The 20,489-nt window shown below is 43.7% G+C and overlaps 1 protein-coding gene across 1 annotated transcript in view; it reads right to left on the bottom strand.

Annotated features, from left to right (window-relative positions):
- Positions 1 to 19,503, bottom strand: part of EFHC2 (EF-hand domain containing 2) — a 91,800-nt gene extending 72,297 nt beyond the window's left edge. The window contains exons 1-2 of the mRNA XM_054016483.1: positions 19,365 to 19,503; positions 9,683 to 9,871 (exon numbers count right to left, since the gene is read on the bottom strand). Coding sequence (XP_053872458.1) covers positions 9,683 to 9,871; positions 19,365 to 19,406 — 231 coding nt within the window. The 5' untranslated portion in view covers positions 19,407 to 19,503. The remainder of the gene's footprint in view (positions 1 to 9,682; positions 9,872 to 19,364) is intronic.
- Between the last annotated feature and the right edge of the window lie 986 nt (positions 19,504 to 20,489).

The following is a 20,489-nucleotide window of genomic DNA, read 5'->3' as shown; positions in this document are numbered from 1 at the left end:
AAAAATAACAAATGTGTGGATTTCAGCAGGTAGATTTACTTTTCAGAAATATAAGAATAGGAATCCAAATGAAATTGCATATTTTTATATTCTTTTGGATGGCATTTTTATCACCACATCTGAGTAGAGAAGGAAGACTCCAGTTAAAAAAAAAAAAATCAAATATTAAGCTATCAGCGGGCTACTGTCACAGAGAAGGCCAATATCAGCTTCCTATAACTGGGTGCTATTTAGGGCTATACAAAATAATCACTTCAAAACTTCCCTGAGATTCACACACTCACTGAAACACACCACCAGGTAAGGCTGCGCCTGGCCTCCCCAAACACAAATTTAGATCCTCCCTTACTGTAACTTACAGTAGTAGTAATCCTAGAAAAAAAAATGTTTGTGGGTGCACTGCTCAGTAGTTTACTACAGCAGCTTTCACCTCTAGAGACCCTGACATCTTCCATATGGTTACATGTACTAGTGAGTTTTGCTCTTGCATACTAATACTCATTTGTGCACATAGCAAACAGGGCTGACCAGAGGATTCAGGGGGCCTGGGGCAAAGCAGAGGAGCTGCAGCACTTGTACTCACCCGGGGGTGGTCCGGGTCTTCGGAGGCATTTCAGCGGCGGGGGGCCCTTCAGTCGCTCCACGTCTTCGGCAGCACTGAAGGGCCTCCCGCCACCGAAGACCGGACCGCCGCTGGGCCAGGCTCAGGGGGCCCCTGTGGGGCCCGGGGCTTGGGGCAAATTGCCCCACTTCTCCCATCCCCTCCACCCCCCCGGGGCGGCCCTGATAGCAAAACTACTAAACAATTTGGCACCATTTATTGTCTTTATTCATGAGGTCAAGCTTGGGGAAAATTGTAAAAAATATTTGTATATAAACCAACAGGAAAGTAGGCATAGACAAACAGGCAAGAAAACACTAAGGAAAATTGCATACTTTTCCCTACCATGTCCGGCTCAAACCAGTGCTAATTAGTACCTCTTTCATAATCATTATATTTTCAAGATTTACATAATGAAAGAATGTATTTTTAATCTGGATTCCATAGATAAAATTGACCATGGAAGAAAGACTCTAGCTATCCATTCTTCATGCCATACAGGTACTGATGGGTGTCTGACAGAAGTAGGCTTGGAAATTTTTTAAAGATGTCAAAATTCTCTACATAACATAACACATAGTTGCTAATACTTTGCCTTTCTTTAGCATTTCCATCAGAGACTCTCAAAGTACTTTTACAAATAGTAATTAAGTAGACTTCAGCACATCCCTGGGCAGGTATCAATATCCACCTTTACAGCTGGGGAAACTGAGGCAGAGAAGGGCCAAGTGCACTGTCTAAGATCACACAGGAAGTTCTGTGGCAGATCTCCTGGCTCCCAGTCCTGTTTCTTAATTGGGCTGTCCTTCCTGCTCTGCTGAAGAAGGATGTAACTACAAGAGTGGAGAATCACTCTTTACAGAAAAGCAGGGCAGCCCAGAGGGGGGGCAAGTGGGGCAATTTGCCCCAGGCCCTGGGCACCGCAGAGGCCCCTACGAGAATATAGTATTGCAACTTTTTTTTATAGAAGGGGCCCCCGAAATTGCTTTGCCCCAGGCCCCCTGAATCCTCTGGGCAGCCCTGCAGAAAAGGGGTTAAAATTTACCCAGAAGTAACAAAGACCTGGGCAGCTTTCAGTACTTGAACAGTATATGGCAATGCCCTTCTAACTTCCACCCTTCCCTTGCCCCAAAAAAAACAAAAAAAACTTAAGAACTTTAGTAACTTTGATTGCAAGTTAACAAGTCACTTAACACTTAAGCTTCAGTACAATAACATTAGGAGTTAAAATCACAACAAATCTGTAAGTTATCAGTTAAGATTGTCTATATAGTACAATATAGTCTCCAATCAACTTAGAGTTGATATAGTTAAAAAATAAGGCCAAAATTCTCACACTTGGTGCCTAAGTTGGGCATTTACAGTTTTCTAAACATGGATTTAAGTGCCTAACCTTAGGCACCCAGATATGAAAATACTGGCTAAAATTTTTGGTGGTCAGCGAAGTCAACATAAACAATCTTAACTTTGCCCAACACCCCGCAACAATCAACCACTTCAGATGAAATTACTTAAGTCTTAATAAAACTGGATGTATTGTGATCCAATGGACAAGGAGACCTGTTCCATTCCTGGCTCTGCTGCTGACTGGCTGTGTGTCCATAGACAACTTTCTTCAACGCTGTGCCTCAGTTTTCCCATACGGGGACACTAATGCCCACCTATTTGTAAAGCGCTTTCATGCAAATGCTATATAAACACCATTTGATTATTACTTACCATATATAATCGTTCATTAGCCTGTTCATTTATAAGCCAACCCCCCAAGATGGAAAGGTAAAAATAACAAGAACTATACGACCCTTTCATAAGCTGACCCTATATTTCAGGAGTTGGCAAACTTCGGCTCCCGTCCCGTCAGGGTAAGCCGCTAGCGGGCCTGGACATTTTGTTTACCTAGACCGTTCACAGGCACGGAGCCCCTCAGCTCCCAGTGGCCGCGGTTTGCCGTTCCCAGCCAATGGGAGCTGTGGAAAGTGGCACCACTTCCCGCAGCTCCCATTGGCTGGGAACGGCAAACCGCGGCCACTGGAAGCTGAGGGGCTCTGTGCCTGCAGACGCTCCAAGTAAACAAAACATCCCGACCCGCCAGCGGCTTACACTGACAGGCTGGGAGCCCAAGTTTGCCAACCCCTGCTATATTTTAAAAGCTGGCATCACAGGAAACACTCAAAAGTTTTGCTAGAATTATTTTAATGTAATCTAACAAAAAAACTGTTGTTATAATAACTGAACAAATATGTATTCACCTTCAAAATTACAGTCAATATTTAAAATCAGTAAATGGATATTTAAAACAAGTAACTTAGAACAATATGAGACTTTAAAGAGTCTTTAAATCCTTCAAAGTCCGAATCAGTCTCTCATTCACCAAACAGTTCATTAAACTCGGCTTCAGTCACAGCTGCACCTGCATTGTCATCGTAGATGTCGGCAGTGTCGTCTTCAGACTCAGATTCCTTCTCATCATCAGCCTCTGTTGTGTCATCATCAAATATGGCATCATCTTCTGACCCATCGAATGCATTGCTGATACACCTTTTCCAAAATGATTTTTCTATCATTTCCGAAGGAATAGACACCCATGCGTCCTTGATCCACTGGGCGACCAGATTGATTTCGGGCTTCATAAGATTCCTATCTTTTGTCAACTTCGCCATGCCTGAGCACATCCATTCAGACCACATTTTGCGTAGCCTGTCTTTAAAGGGTTTGTTCAGGCAGACATCAACCAGCTGTAGAACTGAAGTTAAGCCTCCAGGCATTACAGCCAAAGTAGTTTTCATATTTTTGGTCACATTTTTCACCTCATCTGTTTTGTGTGTCCTGAACATGTCCCAAACAAGCATAGCAGGTTTCTTAAAAAGTGCTTCTGGTCTCTTATTCCATACTTTTTCCAGCCATTCAATAGTCCCACTTTCATCCATCCATCCCTTTTCGTGTGCACATACAATGACACCAGCAGGAAATTTCATGTTTTTAGGCAAGGTTTTTCTTTTAAAAATAACAACAGGAGGGAGCTTTGATCCATTTGCCAAACAGGATAAAACTACCATAAAATGTTTTTTTTTTTCCCATGGCCAGTGGTTTTAATTAAAACTGTTTTTTCACCAACACTGGTTACCGTTCTGTTGCTCGAGAGATTGAATGTTATCGGTGTTTCGTCCATATTTCCTATTTGTGACAGTTCAAATGCATATTCCTTTAGATATTTTATAAAACACCTTTGGAAAGATTCGATTGTATCTTCCAGATCTCTCAGCAGCTTTTGCGCTATCTTTGTTCGCTGACGAAGACAGAGACCAGGACTGTTCATGAAGTGAGTACACCAACCCGCTGATGCGACAAACGTTGATGGCTTTATTGACTTGTATTTGTCGTCTTTCGACATTTGCAGAGCACACAGATAAATTCCAGTTTTAATGACAATGTACCCATTTTGTCGACATTCAACAACCCAATTATTGAGATCTTTTTCCAGCTCAGGAAATGAAGTACACCTCTCGGACATTTTTTCTTGCCTCTTGGCATGTCTTTTAGTGTTGTTTTATTTTTTCGCCATTCTCTTACTTGCTTCTCATTGATACAGAATTCACGAGCAGCGGTGCAATTATTGTTTGCTTCTGCATATTGGACAACTTTAAGTTTGAACACTGCATGATAAGCAGACCTTTTTCTTTTGATTTCACCATTGTTCATTTTAAATACTAGTATGAAAATAGATTATTATTATTGTAGTTCTAGATTTTGTAGGACTTCATATAGGAATGTCACCTGCTTTATCACTGTCAAATTATTATTGTTCTTTATTTCAAAGCATCCCTGTAGATTGGCATGTCTGTGGGGATAACAGACTATTTCAATTTTATTACAGATTCCATCTATTCTGCACATTATATTTTCATATTGGCTCAAGACTTATGAGGTCCATTGGTAGAAATGCATGAAGAGATCAAATTACACAGTAGCGGACTGACACCAGTGCTATAGTACTATCGTTCATTGTATTTTTCTGATTGTCTTGTAAGGCATAGCATTTTGTAAAACGCATGGGTCAAATGAGGACAAAATGCATGGGGAGGGATAACTCAGCGGTTTGAGCTTTGGCCTGCTAAACCCAGGGTTGTGAGTTGAATCCCTGAGGCGGCCATTTAAGGAACTGGGGTAAAAATCTGTCTGGGGATTGATCCTGCTTTGAGCAGGGGGTTGGACTAGATGACCTTCCAAGGTCCCTTCTAACCCTGATATTCTATGATTCTATGAAATGTCATGCAGATCTGCAGCACCGCTCTTTTAGTATTCCTTTCAAGCCAATCTAGTCCACTAAACAAAGCCTTTGCAACTTTAAAAGGCAGTGGTATTGACATCAATAAATGGGTCGGCAAACTTTGGCTCCAGGTCTGTCAGGGTAAGCCACTGGCAGGTCAGGACGTTTTGTTTACCTGGAGTGTCTGCAGGCATGGAGCCCCTCAGCTCCCTGTGGCCGCGGTTCGCCGTTCCCAGCCAATGGGAGCTGAGGGGCTCCATGCCTGCAGATGCTCCAGGTAAACAAAACGACAATGTATTAGATATTCAATTCCATAATTCCATAGAGTTTAAAATCATCAAATTTTGGTGTAGACCCATTTATAAGACCACTTCAGCTCTTTGATGTGTCACTTTTTTACCAAAAATATTCAGCTTATGAACGAGTATATATGGTATTTTTAATTCTGTAGAAGCTTAAATCTTATCTCTGTAGCAAGAATAACATGGGAGGTGACTGGGCTGCTTGACATATGTATAGTTAGCATCTCAAAGAAGGTATGTTAAATGATGAATGAGAATTCCTCCAAGGATGGAAGAGGTAGAGGTAAGAACCAGAGAATGGTTTGGGTAGATACTATTCCCCCATCCTCTCTTTCCGCTCCCTGGAGAAAGTGTCATCCCCAGCTTCATTCCTGACATTCCCTACAGCCCTCCAGAACCTATCCCTTTCCAAGCCTTCAAGCCTCTCTACCTTGGTTATTCTCCACTCAAGCTTCTCTAGAAAACCAGTGCTTGTACTTCTACTTAAATAAAGCTGGAACCAAGTTGATTGTGCAGGGCGCCTGGGCCATGAGGCTGCCAGTGGCTGGTATGTCCTCCTGTCCCATTCAGTTCTTTACACAGTAGAGTGTTCTGTGTGCCAGAAAAACCCTTGTCTCGTACATTTAGTAGAAAAGTACTTCTGTCATGGGACTCTTTGAAGTCATGGTTCCATCATTTTCTATTTTTTCCTGTAAGTCATACAATGTTCCATTAACTACGGCTAAAGAGGGAAAGGTTGGTAATAGCCTAGGGCAAAGAAAGATTCTGCCTTTACTTGCCGAATCCTCCAAGAGTGGTACACATAAAGAATTATCTGCCTTTTGGGGAGGGGTCCTGTTGAGACAAAGGTGCTTCTTAAATGAGGAGACTTTTAGAGGCATGGTGCTTCAGACACATCAGCATGGAGAACAGACGAGAGATTTTATCCCCTCCCCTCCGCCCCGTCTGGACAGCACATTTCTACTGAATGCCCTTCTTCTCAGAGCTTGTAAGTGCCCAAAGGAGACATTCCACTACCAACCCCCAGGAGCATCATTGTTCCAGGGAGGAGCAAAACTAAGTTAATATTTCCGTTATAGGCACTCCAAAAAGTATTAGTTATTTTTGTTATATTATAAAAGTAGGGGGAATTTTTACTTGCTTCTTATTGAAAACCAGTTTTCTCTAGACCCTTCACACTTGGCAAAATAAACTCCTCTTGCCATAGAGTAAGCATGTCAGATTTTCAGCTTCTTGATTAAACAGATGTGATTAGGCTAAGTACAGGGTTTATAATGAGAAGACTATTTGCAAGCCTACCTCTGGGGCACAGTCATGGCCCCATAATAATGGGATGCATTATGTGCTGACACGCCTCTACACATTAATGCCCTGATCCGCACAGGAATCCATGCAGTTGGTCCCTTGTACCCAAATGGAATCTCATGGACCCCCATGGGAATCTGTCTAGATGGAAGACCCCACATGCAAGGACCTCTATGCAAGATCAGGTCCTAAATAACGATTCATTACTGTACTCATATGCCCAATTGCTTTTTTACTTTGTTAAAATAGTTTGATCAATTAAGCTTTTTGCTCCACAAACATTGTTTCTCTTTATACCCTATGCTTATGCTTTGTAAGACTGAAATATATGTAATTGCTAAGTCATCCATTTCAATAATGCAAAATCATTTAGAAAGGAGGGTAGAGGGGAAGAGAAAAGGAGATTGCCTTAAACTGAAAAATGACAAGTCATGTTTTAATAAAAAAAAAAAAAATCACAAGCGCTTTAAGAATAAACACAATTTAGGGTGACAAATCAAATAATTTTTTCTATTGGATATTAAAGGTCCTAAAATATTTTGGTAGTCAATCTATCACAGTGATACACACAATAGCTATAAAAGTGAACTACAAATCTGCAGTCGCAGCGTGAAATTCATACTCAGTGACACGTATGCTATTTTACCCATTAACTAGGATGCAGTTTCAGTTTACTTAATGTACTGTGCTTAAGCAAAGCATTCTGTCAGTAACTTAGAAATGGAAACATACAACTGATAATATCGGTCATGACCCCCGGGGCTTTGCAAGGTTTATGGGAGCAGTCATGCTCTGACCCTCCACTTGGCAGCCTGCTGGCAACAGCCTACCTGAGAGCCATGAAGCCCAGCCCCACTATGAGGCTCCAACCCAGAAGGCCGATTGGCCCGCTGGCCCTAAGTCAGCAGCAGGAACAGGAAGCTGTCTGAACTGGGTTCCCCTTTCTCTGGACTGTGTGCCTTCTGCGCCTACTACCCTGGCTTGATTTCCTGGCATCCTGACCCAGCTTGACTCTTGGTATCAGACTTGTGGTTCCTGCCTCTAACTCCCTGGTATCCTGACCCGGCCTGACTTTAGTTCCTGCCTTATGGTTCTAACCTCCAGTTTGTCTCCTACCTCAGATCTTATGGTATCCTGACCCAGCTAACTCCTGTCTCACGACTGTGGACTCTGGCTCTGACTACTAGGTCTGGCTGCGCATGACCTGGCTATGACAATACCAAAGGAAAAGGGAGATAATACACACCTGCCTCTCCAAATCCCTCAACCTTGGGGAATTTTATATTCCTGTTAGCAATATAACAGCAGACTCCTGTTTAATATATGAATTTAGTGAGTATCTGTCCTCGTTCTTTAATTAAAACTAATAAAAGTTTTATACCAAAAACAACAACAACAACAACCAGGAACAGAGATTCAACAAACTCTGTGGGGCACCTGGAAACATCATTTAGTTTGGCCTACCTGATAGTATAGTTAGATGCACAAATTATGAGTAATGTTTCAAGCACAAAATGTCTCATTTGTGAACTCTTACCTCATTTATGTGAGCATTTAATCTCTTACTTCCTACTGAATGTTGAAAACCGTAAAAACCTGTTTCTTCACTACTAAATTGGTTAAATGAAGTACTACACATTCCCTTCTTTCCATTTTAATTGCATTATTAGATCTTGAGGAAAGCTACTAAACAAGAAGAAATGGGCAAAAGCGGAATAATTTTAAACCAAAAAATTAAAAGTCAAAATTTAAATAGTTTATCTAGTTTATTTAACCACAAGTCTGAAAATGGTGCAGTGTTCACCCTGCATGTGAGCTACAGTGCAATATGTAGTTTACAGCCTTATTTCATAAACTTGGGTCTCAAGCCTGCATACATGCACACGTGTGTAGTACACCTCTATCCCGATATAACACGACCCGATATAACACGAATTCTGATATAACGCGGTAAAGCAGTGCTCCGGGAGGGGCGAGGTTGCGCACTCCGGCGGATCAAAGCAAGTTCAATATAACACGGTTTCACCTATAACGTGGTAAGATTTTTTGGCTCCCGAGGACAGCGTTATATCGGGGTAGAGGTGTACCAGTAAAATCATTTGGACAACTCACATGCACTAAGTTAAGTATGTGCATAGGTGTTTGCAGGATTGACTGAGGCCTTAGTACTTTCACAAACTAAGGGACCAATAGACACTTCTACATATTAGTACGTTTACTTGTGAGCAGTGTTATTGACTTCAAAGGAACAACTAACGTGAATAAAGTTGCTTTTGTATGCGTTTGCAGATGAGGCCCTGCATAAATTTATAATTGATGCAGGCTAACCAAAAAGATGAATGTGTGTTTTAACTGTAGTTACTTGTATGACTTATTTTAAAGCAGAAATTGAAAGATTAGAAATTCCTCCAAATACTTCACCACCACAATAGTTTTGTCACACAATATTTCTGTGCCATTTGTTTTAAAAAGAGGCAAAATGCTGCAAAATGACCCTTGTCACTAGAACCTAAAACTTTAACATAACTTTAAACATCAAACATAATGACAGTTTGATTTTGTAACACTGTCAAATATTATGGTTTTTCAATAACTTGCTAATTTGAAGGATGTCACTACTCCGTTACAAAACAAAAATAATAGTTTAACTCCCAAAACCTACAAAGCGAATCAATCCAACCAGACCCTTACACCCATCTGGAGTCCCAATGGGGCTTTGCACAGGCATAAAGGTCTAGATAGGCAGATTATTTTGTAGAATCAGAGCCTCAACTCTGTTTCAGTGGGTCTCTGAGACACACACAGCTCACCGCTGGACAGGGATAGAAGTTATCAATTACATCTTGTAACTCTTCATATATGAGCTCCACTGATGTTTTTTAAAATAACCAGATAATTTCTTGGTCCCCATATATTTCACTAAAAATAAATATATCATTGTCCATCCTTATACTTTATGTCCTGCAGAAGTCACACTATACCCTCCAATCCCCAGTTAGGAGCTTTGTGGTGGACTATTTAGACAGTTGCAGCTAGTATATTGATCAATGTAACTATACTTAATACTATGGAAAAATAAATGTTAACCATTGCTTCACAGAAAATATTTTCTTTTTCTTTAACTGGGTTCTACCTATCTTATACTTTTTTAGCATAAATTAACCATTTGTAAAAACACTTTTATAACAGAGATCAACTTCTACATACCTGTTTATCAAATGCTACCCATGAAGGAGCATCACTTCCCACACCTCTAGGAAACACACTATATTTAGGTTTCAGATTTTGTCCATGCAATGGTTCACCTCCTATTCCAGGTTTATCTTCTGCCACCAACATAGCAATTTTATTGCAGTAACCCCAATGCTGAGACTTATGGAACTTTTCTTTCCCTAGCTGTAAACAGATTGGAAAAAAGAGAATAAGGCATTGCTAAATAATCATAAAAAGATGTATTTAAATCAACAGCTTAAAAACTTCCCTCAAATTAATTTTAACATAAATGGAAATTCTAAAAATATATCATAACCAGATTGCTGCCAGTCGAGTGAACCAATCCATCTGGTCAATTCTCAATGCCCATCTTACAAATAGGGATATTTGTGTTGTTTGTATCCTTGACATACTTGAGCGCACACACACAAACTTTTATGGTATAAATGTAGGACATAGTTTAGTGAGGGGATTTGGGGAGAGGGGGAATAGTGCTCATCTGTGGAACCAACTCCTTGTTCCGTCCAACTGTTGGACAAAAATTACTCCACTGGTCCTCCCTCATCTTCTTGTGTGCAGTTGCCCCTATGCCTGTAGAAGGGTGAATAGATGTCTCCTTTCCATTCTGTCCCTGCCTCTGGCAATAGGAATGTATGCCCATATGTTCAGTGAGAAGTGAAGTGTTGTTTAAGAGTATAAGGAGCATGTTTATGGTCAAGGAATGAAAGCAACTAAAGAACTACTACTTTATAACACAGTGCATCTTCCTCTGATGCTGGTTACCTTCACAGATGGGACACTAGACCGGGTAAACCACAGGTCTGATCCAGTGTGACAATTTATTTGTAAAAGGTTTGGGGTTGGGGGTTCCTACTTTTGTTCTCCGTCTTTTTTTTCTGATGCTGGTTAACTGCTCTCTTGTTCCGTTTCCTTATTTTATTACCTTAGCAGCTCCTCACCAACCTGGGAAAGGTGGTGTGGAGGATATAGAGCAGGAAAAAACTTCCTACATTTGAGTTCAAATGGGAAATAAATATAATAAAGCTGAATTTAAAAAGAGAAATTTGCAGGCAGAAATGGCTGATTTATACCAAAGGGTTCTACAGAATAGCACCAGTTTTGACACATCTAATATTTCTTATTTTTTCCCCATCTATTACTGAAGCAATAACTAGGGGGAAAAAGGCAGTTGACAAAAGCGTGGCCAATAAGTGAAGGAAGTATTTTATCTAGGTAAAGGAAAACAGCTCTCAGAACCAGGTGTTGTGTATCTCAAGCCTGTCCTGAGACAGCTTTCCTGTTGGTCTGTCTGGTTTTTATTTTGGTTAGTTGTGTCTTAAATTGTTAAGTTAAGTGATCAAGATTTGCTCCCATAGGAATTCTTCCGGAAATGTAACTTTTTATATGAAAACCAAATGGCCCAATAATTAAATTCCATCAAGAATCTTCCACTATCTGCTGCAAAATCGTAGAGGGTTCTACATAAAGAACACTTAAAAATGGTTATATGCAGAATCATTATTAGAAGCAAACTAACCTTAAAAGGTTCTGCGAACAATAAACTTTTCAAACAGTGTGTATGTGCCAGCAAGTTCCTTTAAGTAAGAAAGGAAGAAAAGAACAAAGATCTCTTCACACATATAGTTTGTTGGTTGCTTTAACCAAACACTGGAAGTGAATACCTATGGTGTACACTGTGGCAATGACGTCACTCTGACATTCAGGTTCTCTCTGGAAATAATAGATGACCAAGAAACTGAGGGATGAGCAAAGCAGCAGAAGTTGCCACAATATCTATTGGCAATTTCTCTCACCATGTTAGACCTTACAGCTATAACAAAGAAGCCAAATTTAAGTTGACCATTTTCTAGCCATGTACCATCCAAGACTTCCTGCAGACTATCCACTACGTTTAGGGATGTGTGGTATTTGTTGGGGAGAATCACATGAAGAAACAGTGATGCACTAGTTCTGGTGGCACTGACTGAAGATTACAGTGTTGCCAACGCTTGTCTCACGATGACATGAGAAGCTGCAGCCCCCTTGTGAAGTTCAGCCCTACAGGAAGCCAGCAGGGTCTCACCCCTCCACTCGCTGGACTCTCAGGAGGGGTGAAGGAAGGAGGGAACAAAGAGCCCAGCAGCTCAATGCTGCTCCTCTCCCTCCTCCACTGTGAGAAACACAGACAGGACAGCGCCTCTGATCCTCCCCCTCCCCCTGCAGCACCCAGCTTGGGAAGGGGCAGAGGGGTGGGAAGAGTCCCTGGACCTGCCCCAACAGCCTGGAAGGGAGAGAGGGTCCCCACCCCGCAGGCCTGGAAAAGAGGGATGAAGAGAAGGACCAGAGGTGAGGCTGGGGGGGACAGGATTAATCGCTGGGTACGGGATATGCAGATGTGGAGGAGAGAGCTCCTGCAGCAGGGGCCAAAATCCCCTTACCCAGTACGTGTGGGAGAGTGGGCAGCACTAATTGTCACACAGACATGCTGGGGATGGGCAGGGGGTGCTCAAAAATCAAGACGGTCCAAAATGCCCCTTACACAATGTAATCTTTTTTTTTTTTTTAATTTCATGATGGGGGGGCAACTTTTGATCTCTTGAGGTTGGCAACATTGGAGAAGTAGCAGAGAATGCATGAGGCAGCAATTGTCGTGGTAACAATAGCAACATTAGCATCATTGAGGGTAATTCCAGTAAGCTGTTGAAGTCAGAGGTGCATGCATGGAATTTGAGCTGTTCCAAACATTAGCGGCACAGAAGATGAGACCTTCCTCCACAGTCACCTTCTTCTAAGGTCTGTAAACTCACTTTCAGATCTTCTGAGAAGTACCAGGCAGAACTGTTTGAGAAACGGTGCATCTCAACAGGATCTCAAACTTTTGGAACAAAAATTCATTGGTCAGCTAAAAGCCAGCATTCTCTCCCTCACCCCACTAATTTAAAAGGGCTGCATGTCCACTGTCATCATCTCAGCTGTGTGATCTGCTGCATGGTGGGGTAAGAGGAACTGTGCTTGATCTTGGTATTAAAGCACTGCATGATTGGAACAATAATAGGCATTCATGTTGCTACTACCGATTTAGGTTGCGGATGGTTTTTTTTTTGCCCTTAGCCCCAGTGGAGAAGAGAACAGAGAATACAAGTGATGGTACTGCTACCTTGAGTGGAGGCAGATGGGACAGTACCAATAGCAGGAGAGTAGGATGACAGAGAAGGAAGAGGGAGAGAGTGCCAGGCATGCCACCGCACCTCTTTCCTTACCCATTCTGGACTCGAAACAGCTTGTGCATTCTTTTTGCTGTACTTGGGCATACCTCTCATGCTCTGAATTGGGACATCCATTACAGAGATGATTCAACAGATGGATCATAGTTGTCAGGCTTCACAAGTTTCTGTCCCAGCAAACAACATTCCTAAAGCGTGTGCCTACAGCTTGTGTGGCACTGACTATATGAAGCTCAAAATGCTGCCATTCTACATGGATTAAAAATCAACCACCACATTAACAATAGCAATGCTAGTTGGCCTTTGAGACTTCCTGCTCCTGAAGCTGTGCTTGCTTGTCCTGTTGCTATAACTACTACTAAGACACCATTGGTTCTTAATTAATCCTGGCCTCCTTAGTAGGATCAGGAAAATGGAATTGCACAATATATTTTCTCCTGTTTTTCAATGGAGCATGATAAGTGCCTTAAAAGAAAAAGGAGAAGGGGGCAGGGAGAAAAGTTCCTCCCTTTTCCCTTTGCAAGCAGTAAATTTTTCAAGCTTCCAATGCCTCCTGATCCATTTCTACCAGAAATCATCCTACTCTCTGCAGCAAATTGAACATCAAAACTTGCACTGTTTCTATTAGTTCTGCTGTTTCATCCAGTGAAAAGGGGGCATTAGGATACAGTAAAATCTATCTTTAGGTATTTATAAAGTGTATATATATATATAATCCTTGAGTCTAATTAACTGGGATGCCCAAATAGTTAGACATTGGTCCCAATTAAGTAGAATGGCCACTAACTAACAGAATAAGCCATTTCAGTAGTAATACTGTTTTCCAGGAAGTTGCCAAGTTGGGAGGAGGCACTATGTACAGTAGGACAGACAGAGACAGACTGCTACCTACCAAGTGCAAGCAACGGGGGCAGCTGCGAGATGTCCATTTTAGCAGTCTATTGTGTACAGTTAATATGGAAAGAGGAAACAAGCAGAGATTAAACCTTTCTGGACATAGCATAGCTAAGGAGGGACTGAATGCTGCTGGTAGATAAATGTTGACAAATACAGAACCAGAATGAGACTGAGACATACACAAAGACCTAAGCATCATGAAATCATTTTACAAGCCCCAATTTTAACAAAATCATCATCTCCACTAAGCTAGAATAATTGCCATAAAATTATCACAAAGTTCAACCAATACCCCTGAGAGACATCCCAGTTAGGCAAATTTCCTGATTAGGCATGTACAAATCAAATAAAATGGGTACTTTCACCTCTCCAACCACACTTCTTCTTGCCCTTCACATAGGCATAGTAACTGACAGATCGGTAGCAGTGGGAACAGAAAAGAATGGTTGTTGTAGTAGTGTTTACAACAGCAACAAGAAGCGCAATGATGGAATTAACAGCAGGGGAAAAAATAAGCCAAGAGCTAACAGGAGTAGCAACGACAAGGCCACTAATCCTTCTTGCTTTGTAGGTGCTATTGCTGGAACTAGATTTCTCCACAAAAGATGAGACACTGGTGGCAGTGCTCCTAGTGGTAACCAATGTGGCTTTTGTTTTTTCCAGTATATAAACGCAGTGACCTCCACAAACATCCAGAACACTGCTGCTGCTGCTCTGCACCTGTTGTTCTCATGGTGAAGATAAGAGAATGGAAGGCAGCTGTGGCAAGAATGGTCCAAACCTTTTTGTTAGTCTGCATATAGTATATAAAAGTATATAAACGCAGCAACCTCCACAAACATGCCTCCCAGCAAAACTGGACATCACTGCTACACTACAGCAAGCATAGCAATGGAAGACCACCTTAGTGCTATGAGCATGGTACAGTCCGGCTCTGTTGTGTTCTGTACTATCTTGTACTAACTGTGACTTAATTTTTGAAAATGATGCCTATAATTAGGTCTCTCTGGACTATATATATGTGTGCATGTATACATGTATATATAATTCAGTGACTTCTAACCATATGTATATATTATATTCACACAAACACTATATATATATATTTTTTCTATTATAAGCAAGTCATATTTATTTATTTATTTATTTATTTTCCTTATCTGGACCTCTAGTATATAAAGCCAAGTACTGTATCTAATCTGTGATAAAGTAGAACCTTCATGGTTCTCAAAGTCTGTTCAAAACTTCACAGAAGCAATAGAGACAACTCCTAACATTTCTCCCCAAAAACAGAGACCTCTACTGATTAAGCTAAAAGGAGCTCCTCTGTTAGAAAGAAGGTATAGCACACAATTGAGCAGTTCTGCTTCCGTCCAGTGTAGGGTTACCATATTTCAGCGAGCAAAAAAGAGGACGGGAGAAGCCCCGCCCTAGCCCCGCCCCTGCCCCTCCCACTTCCCGCCCCCCCGACCTCCCAACCCTCCCCCCGTTCCTTGTCCCCTGACTACCCCCTCCTGGGACCCCTGCCCCTAACTGCCCCCCAGGACTATCTAAGCCTCCCTGCCTCTTGTCCCCTGACTGCCCCAACCTTTATCCACACCCCCACCCCCAGACAGACCCCTGGGACTCCCACACCCCATCCAACCACTCCCCACCCCCTGACAGCCCCCCCCAGAACTCCCAACCCATCTAAACCCCTCTGCTCCCTGTCCCGACTGCTCCGATCCCTCTCCCCACTCCTGCCCCCTGACAGCTCCCCCCCAGAACTCCCAACCTATCTAAACCCCTCTGCTCCCTGTCCCCTGACTGCTCCGATCCCTCTCCGCACTCCTGCCCCCTGACAGCCCCCCCCAGAACTCCCAACCCATCTAAACCCCTCTGCTCCCTGTCCCCTGACTGCTCCGATCCCTCTCCCCACTCTTGCCCCCTGACAGCTCCCCCCCAGAACTCCCAGCCCCCTACCCCCCCGCTCCTTGTCCCCTGACTGCCCCCTCCTGGGACCCCTGCTCCTAACTTCCCTCCAGAACCCCACCCCCTACCTAAGACTCCCTGTTCCTTGTCCCCTAACTGCCCCCTCCTAAGACCCCCCCCCAACTGCCCACCAGGACCCTACCCCCTACCTGTACCCTGACTGCCCAAAACTTTCTCCACTCCCCCCAAAAGCCCCCCCCCTGTTTCTTGACTGCCCCCTCCAGAACCTCCCTGCCCCTTCTCCTGCCCCCCTTACCCTGCTGCTCAGAACAGGGTGTTGGGCTCTGTGCGAGCCGGACACGTGGCTAAGCTCCCCAGCACAACAAAACCCGGTCCCTGGCCCTGCACAACAAAACCCGGTCCCTGGCCCGGACCGGGTTGCAGGGGAGAGCTGCCCTTGTATCAGCACAAAGTGCTCTCGCTCCCGTTTTGCTACGCTGCATGGCAGTAACCGCTCCCAGTTGCAAAAGGGGAGGGCTGCACTTTGTGCTGAGACACTTGCTCAGAATGCAGGGCGGAGCTCCTCTCCAGCTGCTCCGGAGTCCAGCCCGGGACTTTCCTGCAGCCCTCCCAGCCGCTCCGGGGGAGGGGGGAAATCCCGGACATTGTGAGTGCTTTACAAATTCCCCCCGGACGCTATTTTTAGCACAAAAAGGAGGACATGTCCGGGTAAATCCGGACGAATGGTAACCCTAGTCCAGTGGATAGTGATGATACACATCTATGTAGGTATTTCTAATGCATCCAGGGTTGCTGGAACTATTTGCATCATAGGGGTGCTGAGAGACATTGAAACAAACTGTAAAGCCTGTATTTGATGGAAATCACTTCAAGCCACGGGGTGCACCAGCACCTCTGAATGCACTCATCACCAGAGTATCTGAGGAATCATATACACATCAGCCAGTTCATTACAAAATTAAACACAATAGGCCAACAACTGTAGCAGCTGAGATAAAGTGGCTCATGACAAAAATTTGAGAGTGAGATTTCCACCCCCATCCCACCTCCTAGTCTTCTCCGAGAAAAGGGCACTGCGAACAGAACAAGCTAGCAATAACAACCAGCACCCAAAATATCTGAAGAATGATTACAAAATAGATGAATGAGGCCACATGACTGAGCAGAATATTCTCATAAAGATTTAACTCTTTCTCTAGCCTTTGAACCTGAACTTTATTTTGTTACACTCACTTCTAAGTATTCATCTACTGATATTCAAAAATATTTGATAATAAATTAGCTGAATAGCACAAATATTATTTAAATTTTCCCATCCTTAATGGGCAGATTTGAAAAAGTGGTGGCTGCCTAAACTCTATTTTCTTTTATTTTAGAGTTCATGGTAAGAACCTTGTCCTTCTACATATTTACAAACAGCCATGAATACTTATGGAACTATATAAAGAATGCTGTTGTCAGCTATGACTGATGAATTATCGTTCTTAACTTTGTTTATCCCTGAAGTGTCCTTGTTTTGATTTTTTTTAAACTGTATTTGTCTCTCCATTTTCCTTTGTTACATAAATAAACAAAGTTCAAACTGTCCTAAAAACTACTGGTTGGTTACTCAGTTCTTCCTTGCTTGCTAAATATATTCATTTTTGACTTAAGCTCTCAAAAAGAAGAAATGTTATAAATGTAACACTATTTCACTTTTGCTCAATAAATGTGTAATGGGGAGGTGGCAAACTCCAGAATTTAAGTTAACTCTGCTTGTCACAACTACTGTGGAGCCCAATCCTGCTGCCAAATAATTCAATAGGAGTCTTGCCATTGACTTCAATGGAAGCAGAAAAAAGCACCCATGATGTACCTACATTGGAGATTTTTTTGATGCACTAGAGGTCAGTTCCCCCCTCCAGAAAGTCCCAGATTTGCTACAAATGTTTTAAAGGCATGCTTTATATCTTTTTTGTTTGCTCTACTATAAGCAAGTCTGAATAGAGTTATTCTTAGTCAATGCTAGCTTTCAATATTACAGTGTTCATGAACATGAGACGCACTAAAACTAGTTTGTATATGACAATTAGTCCTCCCATCACTGACTCCTGAGGGCAATGTGCTTATTTTACAGCTGTGTGTGGATGCAGAGATAAGTGCAAGTGAAATATTATTGATAGTGTGGCCACTAGTATACCACTTACATGTGGGCCAAGACTAATATTTTAATCACGCACTATATAATTCTCCAGTGCAGACAATGCCAGTGAAGATAAGTGTATTGGAAGCAAAGCCTCATATACACAAGAGAAAAATAACTATTGCTGACAACAGGTACAGCTGAAACATGATTTACCTGCAAGTATAGACAAGGACACATGTTGTGTTTGTCCTCATCTACACTTGCTGCTAGACCATGTTCATAGCAGCAGTTCATCAGGTGCAAACACTGCCAATGCCTGATGTCGGCAATAAACATTTATTTTTGAACAATCTTCTGAAAATTAGACCTACCCTCCCTTCTCCCCTGGAATAAGCACAGTCATTTCAAATGTATGGGTTTCTAGGAACATGATAAGTATAAGAGAGATAGGGTGAAGCAATCACATCTTGAGTTCAATCAAGAGCTATACTTCTGTATATTGAGAGAGCATACTGGAAGTGATAATGCTGAAGGGTGTGTTGTGGAGGATATTGGGGGAGCCTGGGGTTCATTAGGGTGCACGTGGGAGGTACGTTGAAGGGGAGCAACAACAACACTTGGCTCTTTCATAGCATTTTTCATCAGTAGATCTCAAAAGCTTTTTACCAAGGGAGCCAAGTATCATTATCCTTATTTCCCCGCACATGAGAAAACAAAGGCATCAGACACCTGCATGGTAGATTGGGCAGTATGCTGGGGTGATACCTAGGGAGCATATAGAGGGGAACAACGGGGGGGGGGAGAGCTGTGAGTGTGTGGGTAGGTGTGGGGTGATTAGAAAGAATATCTGGGGGTTGTTGGATTCATGGGGCAAGTACCAGGAGAGGGGTGCAGGGTGGGTCACTAGGTGCAGGAGCTACAAGGAGGTGTGTGAGGGTACCAGAAGGTAGAAGCAGTGCAGACGGGGCTCTGGTGCAGACCAAGGAGCTTATGCGGTTGCTAGGTGTGCTGGGACAGGGGTAGGGACTCTGTGAAGGGTAGGTGTGACAGGTAAAGGGGCTGAGTGGGACTGCTGATACAAGGGGCTCTGGGGCAGGTGTTGCTAGGTGCAAGGGGGTATAGGGGGTAGGTGGTGCAGGAGAGAGCCTATACAGAGTGGTAGATGCAGGGGAGGGGCTATGTGAGGTTGCCAGGGGGCTATGCAGGGTTGCTGGTGAAAGACCTATGCAAGGGGTGCGGGGTGGGAGGTACTAGGGGCACTGGGGAGACACAGGGGGTGGCTGGGGAGATGCACAGGGTTGCTATGGGGAGGGGTGCAAGGGGGCTAGCTGTAGGGGAGGTGAGTGCAGAGGGGGGCTATGCAGGGTTGCTAGGAGCAGGGGGCGGTGGGGATGGCAAAGGACGGGGGAGGGGGGCTAGGAGCGGGGGCGCAGGCGGCTGTGCGGATGGCGGGGGGCGGGGTCTCTGGCGCGGAGCTGCCGCTGTCACTGTCACTCACGCTGCGGTTGAAGGAGTTCCCGGGCAGGAGCGGTAGCGCCATGCTCGTGCCGGTCTCGAGCCCGGCGCCGCTCCGGGGCTGGTGTTGCTGCCCGGACACGGGCCACTCGCGCTCCGCGCGCTGCCAGGCGGAGAGGGAACGTGAACGCGCTGTTTGGGATTCTGTTGCCTAGAGACGTGCGTTTGACATCACAGGGGGAGGTGTCATGGCATCGGGGCGGGGCCCGGCCGATGAGTGCCTGCTCTCGGCTGCCCCCTGCAGGCTCAGGCGGTCACTGCACGTGCGTCTGCGGGCTGCCCCGCCCATGTGGACCCGGTGCTCAGCCGCTTGGGCTCCCGCTGTTCGTTTCCCCGGCCAGGGGACTCCCCGGGGTTTGTAGCGGCTGGCAGGGTGCTTCCCTTAAAGCGCCAGCTCCTGGAGTGAGGGGGTCAGGGCGGCATTTCCGCCTGTCTCCCCCCGGTGACTGTGGAGAAAAGCTTGGAAACGTGGTCCCCTGGAAGGTGCAAAACCCACCCTCTGGCCTAAAGAGAGAATCTCCTACTTTTTTGTTTGATCTTGCCTGTTACACAGTTCTGACCATTTTTCAGAGTAGCAGCCGTGTTAGTCTGTATCCGCAAAAAGAACAGGAGTACTTGTGCATGAAATTTAGCTCAGTGGTTTTCACTTTCTGCTTCCCATGCACTGGTCCCATGCCCCGATATTTGCATTTACAGGACTACATGGCAATATGTAAACATTTTAAAACTTTTTTTAGAGTGGTAGCCCTGTTAGTCTGTATCAGCAAAAAGAAGGAGTCCTTGTGGCACCTTAGAGATTAACAAATTTATTTGGGCATAAGCTTTCATGAGCTAAAACCCACTTCATCAGATGCATGCAGTGGAAAATACAGTAGAAAGATATATATACACAGAGAACATGAAAAAATGGGTATTGCCATACCAGCTATAACGAGCCTAATCAATTAAGGTGGGCTATTATCAGCAGGAGAAAAAAAACTTTTGTAGTGATTATCAGGATGGCCCATTTCCAACAGTTGACAAGAAGGTGTGAGTAACACTAGGGGGAGAAATTAGCATGGGGAAATAGTTTTACTTTGTGTAATGATCAATCCACTTTATTCAAGCC

The sequence above is a fragment of the Malaclemys terrapin genome, chromosome 1 (genome assembly GCF_027887155.1).
Source record: "Malaclemys terrapin pileata isolate rMalTer1 chromosome 1, rMalTer1.hap1, whole genome shotgun sequence".
In the NCBI taxonomy this organism is placed as follows: Eukaryota; Metazoa; Chordata; order Testudines; family Emydidae; genus Malaclemys; species Malaclemys terrapin.
The sequence above is the reverse complement of the archived record's forward strand: the minus strand, read 5'-3'. Positions and strand labels throughout refer to the sequence as shown.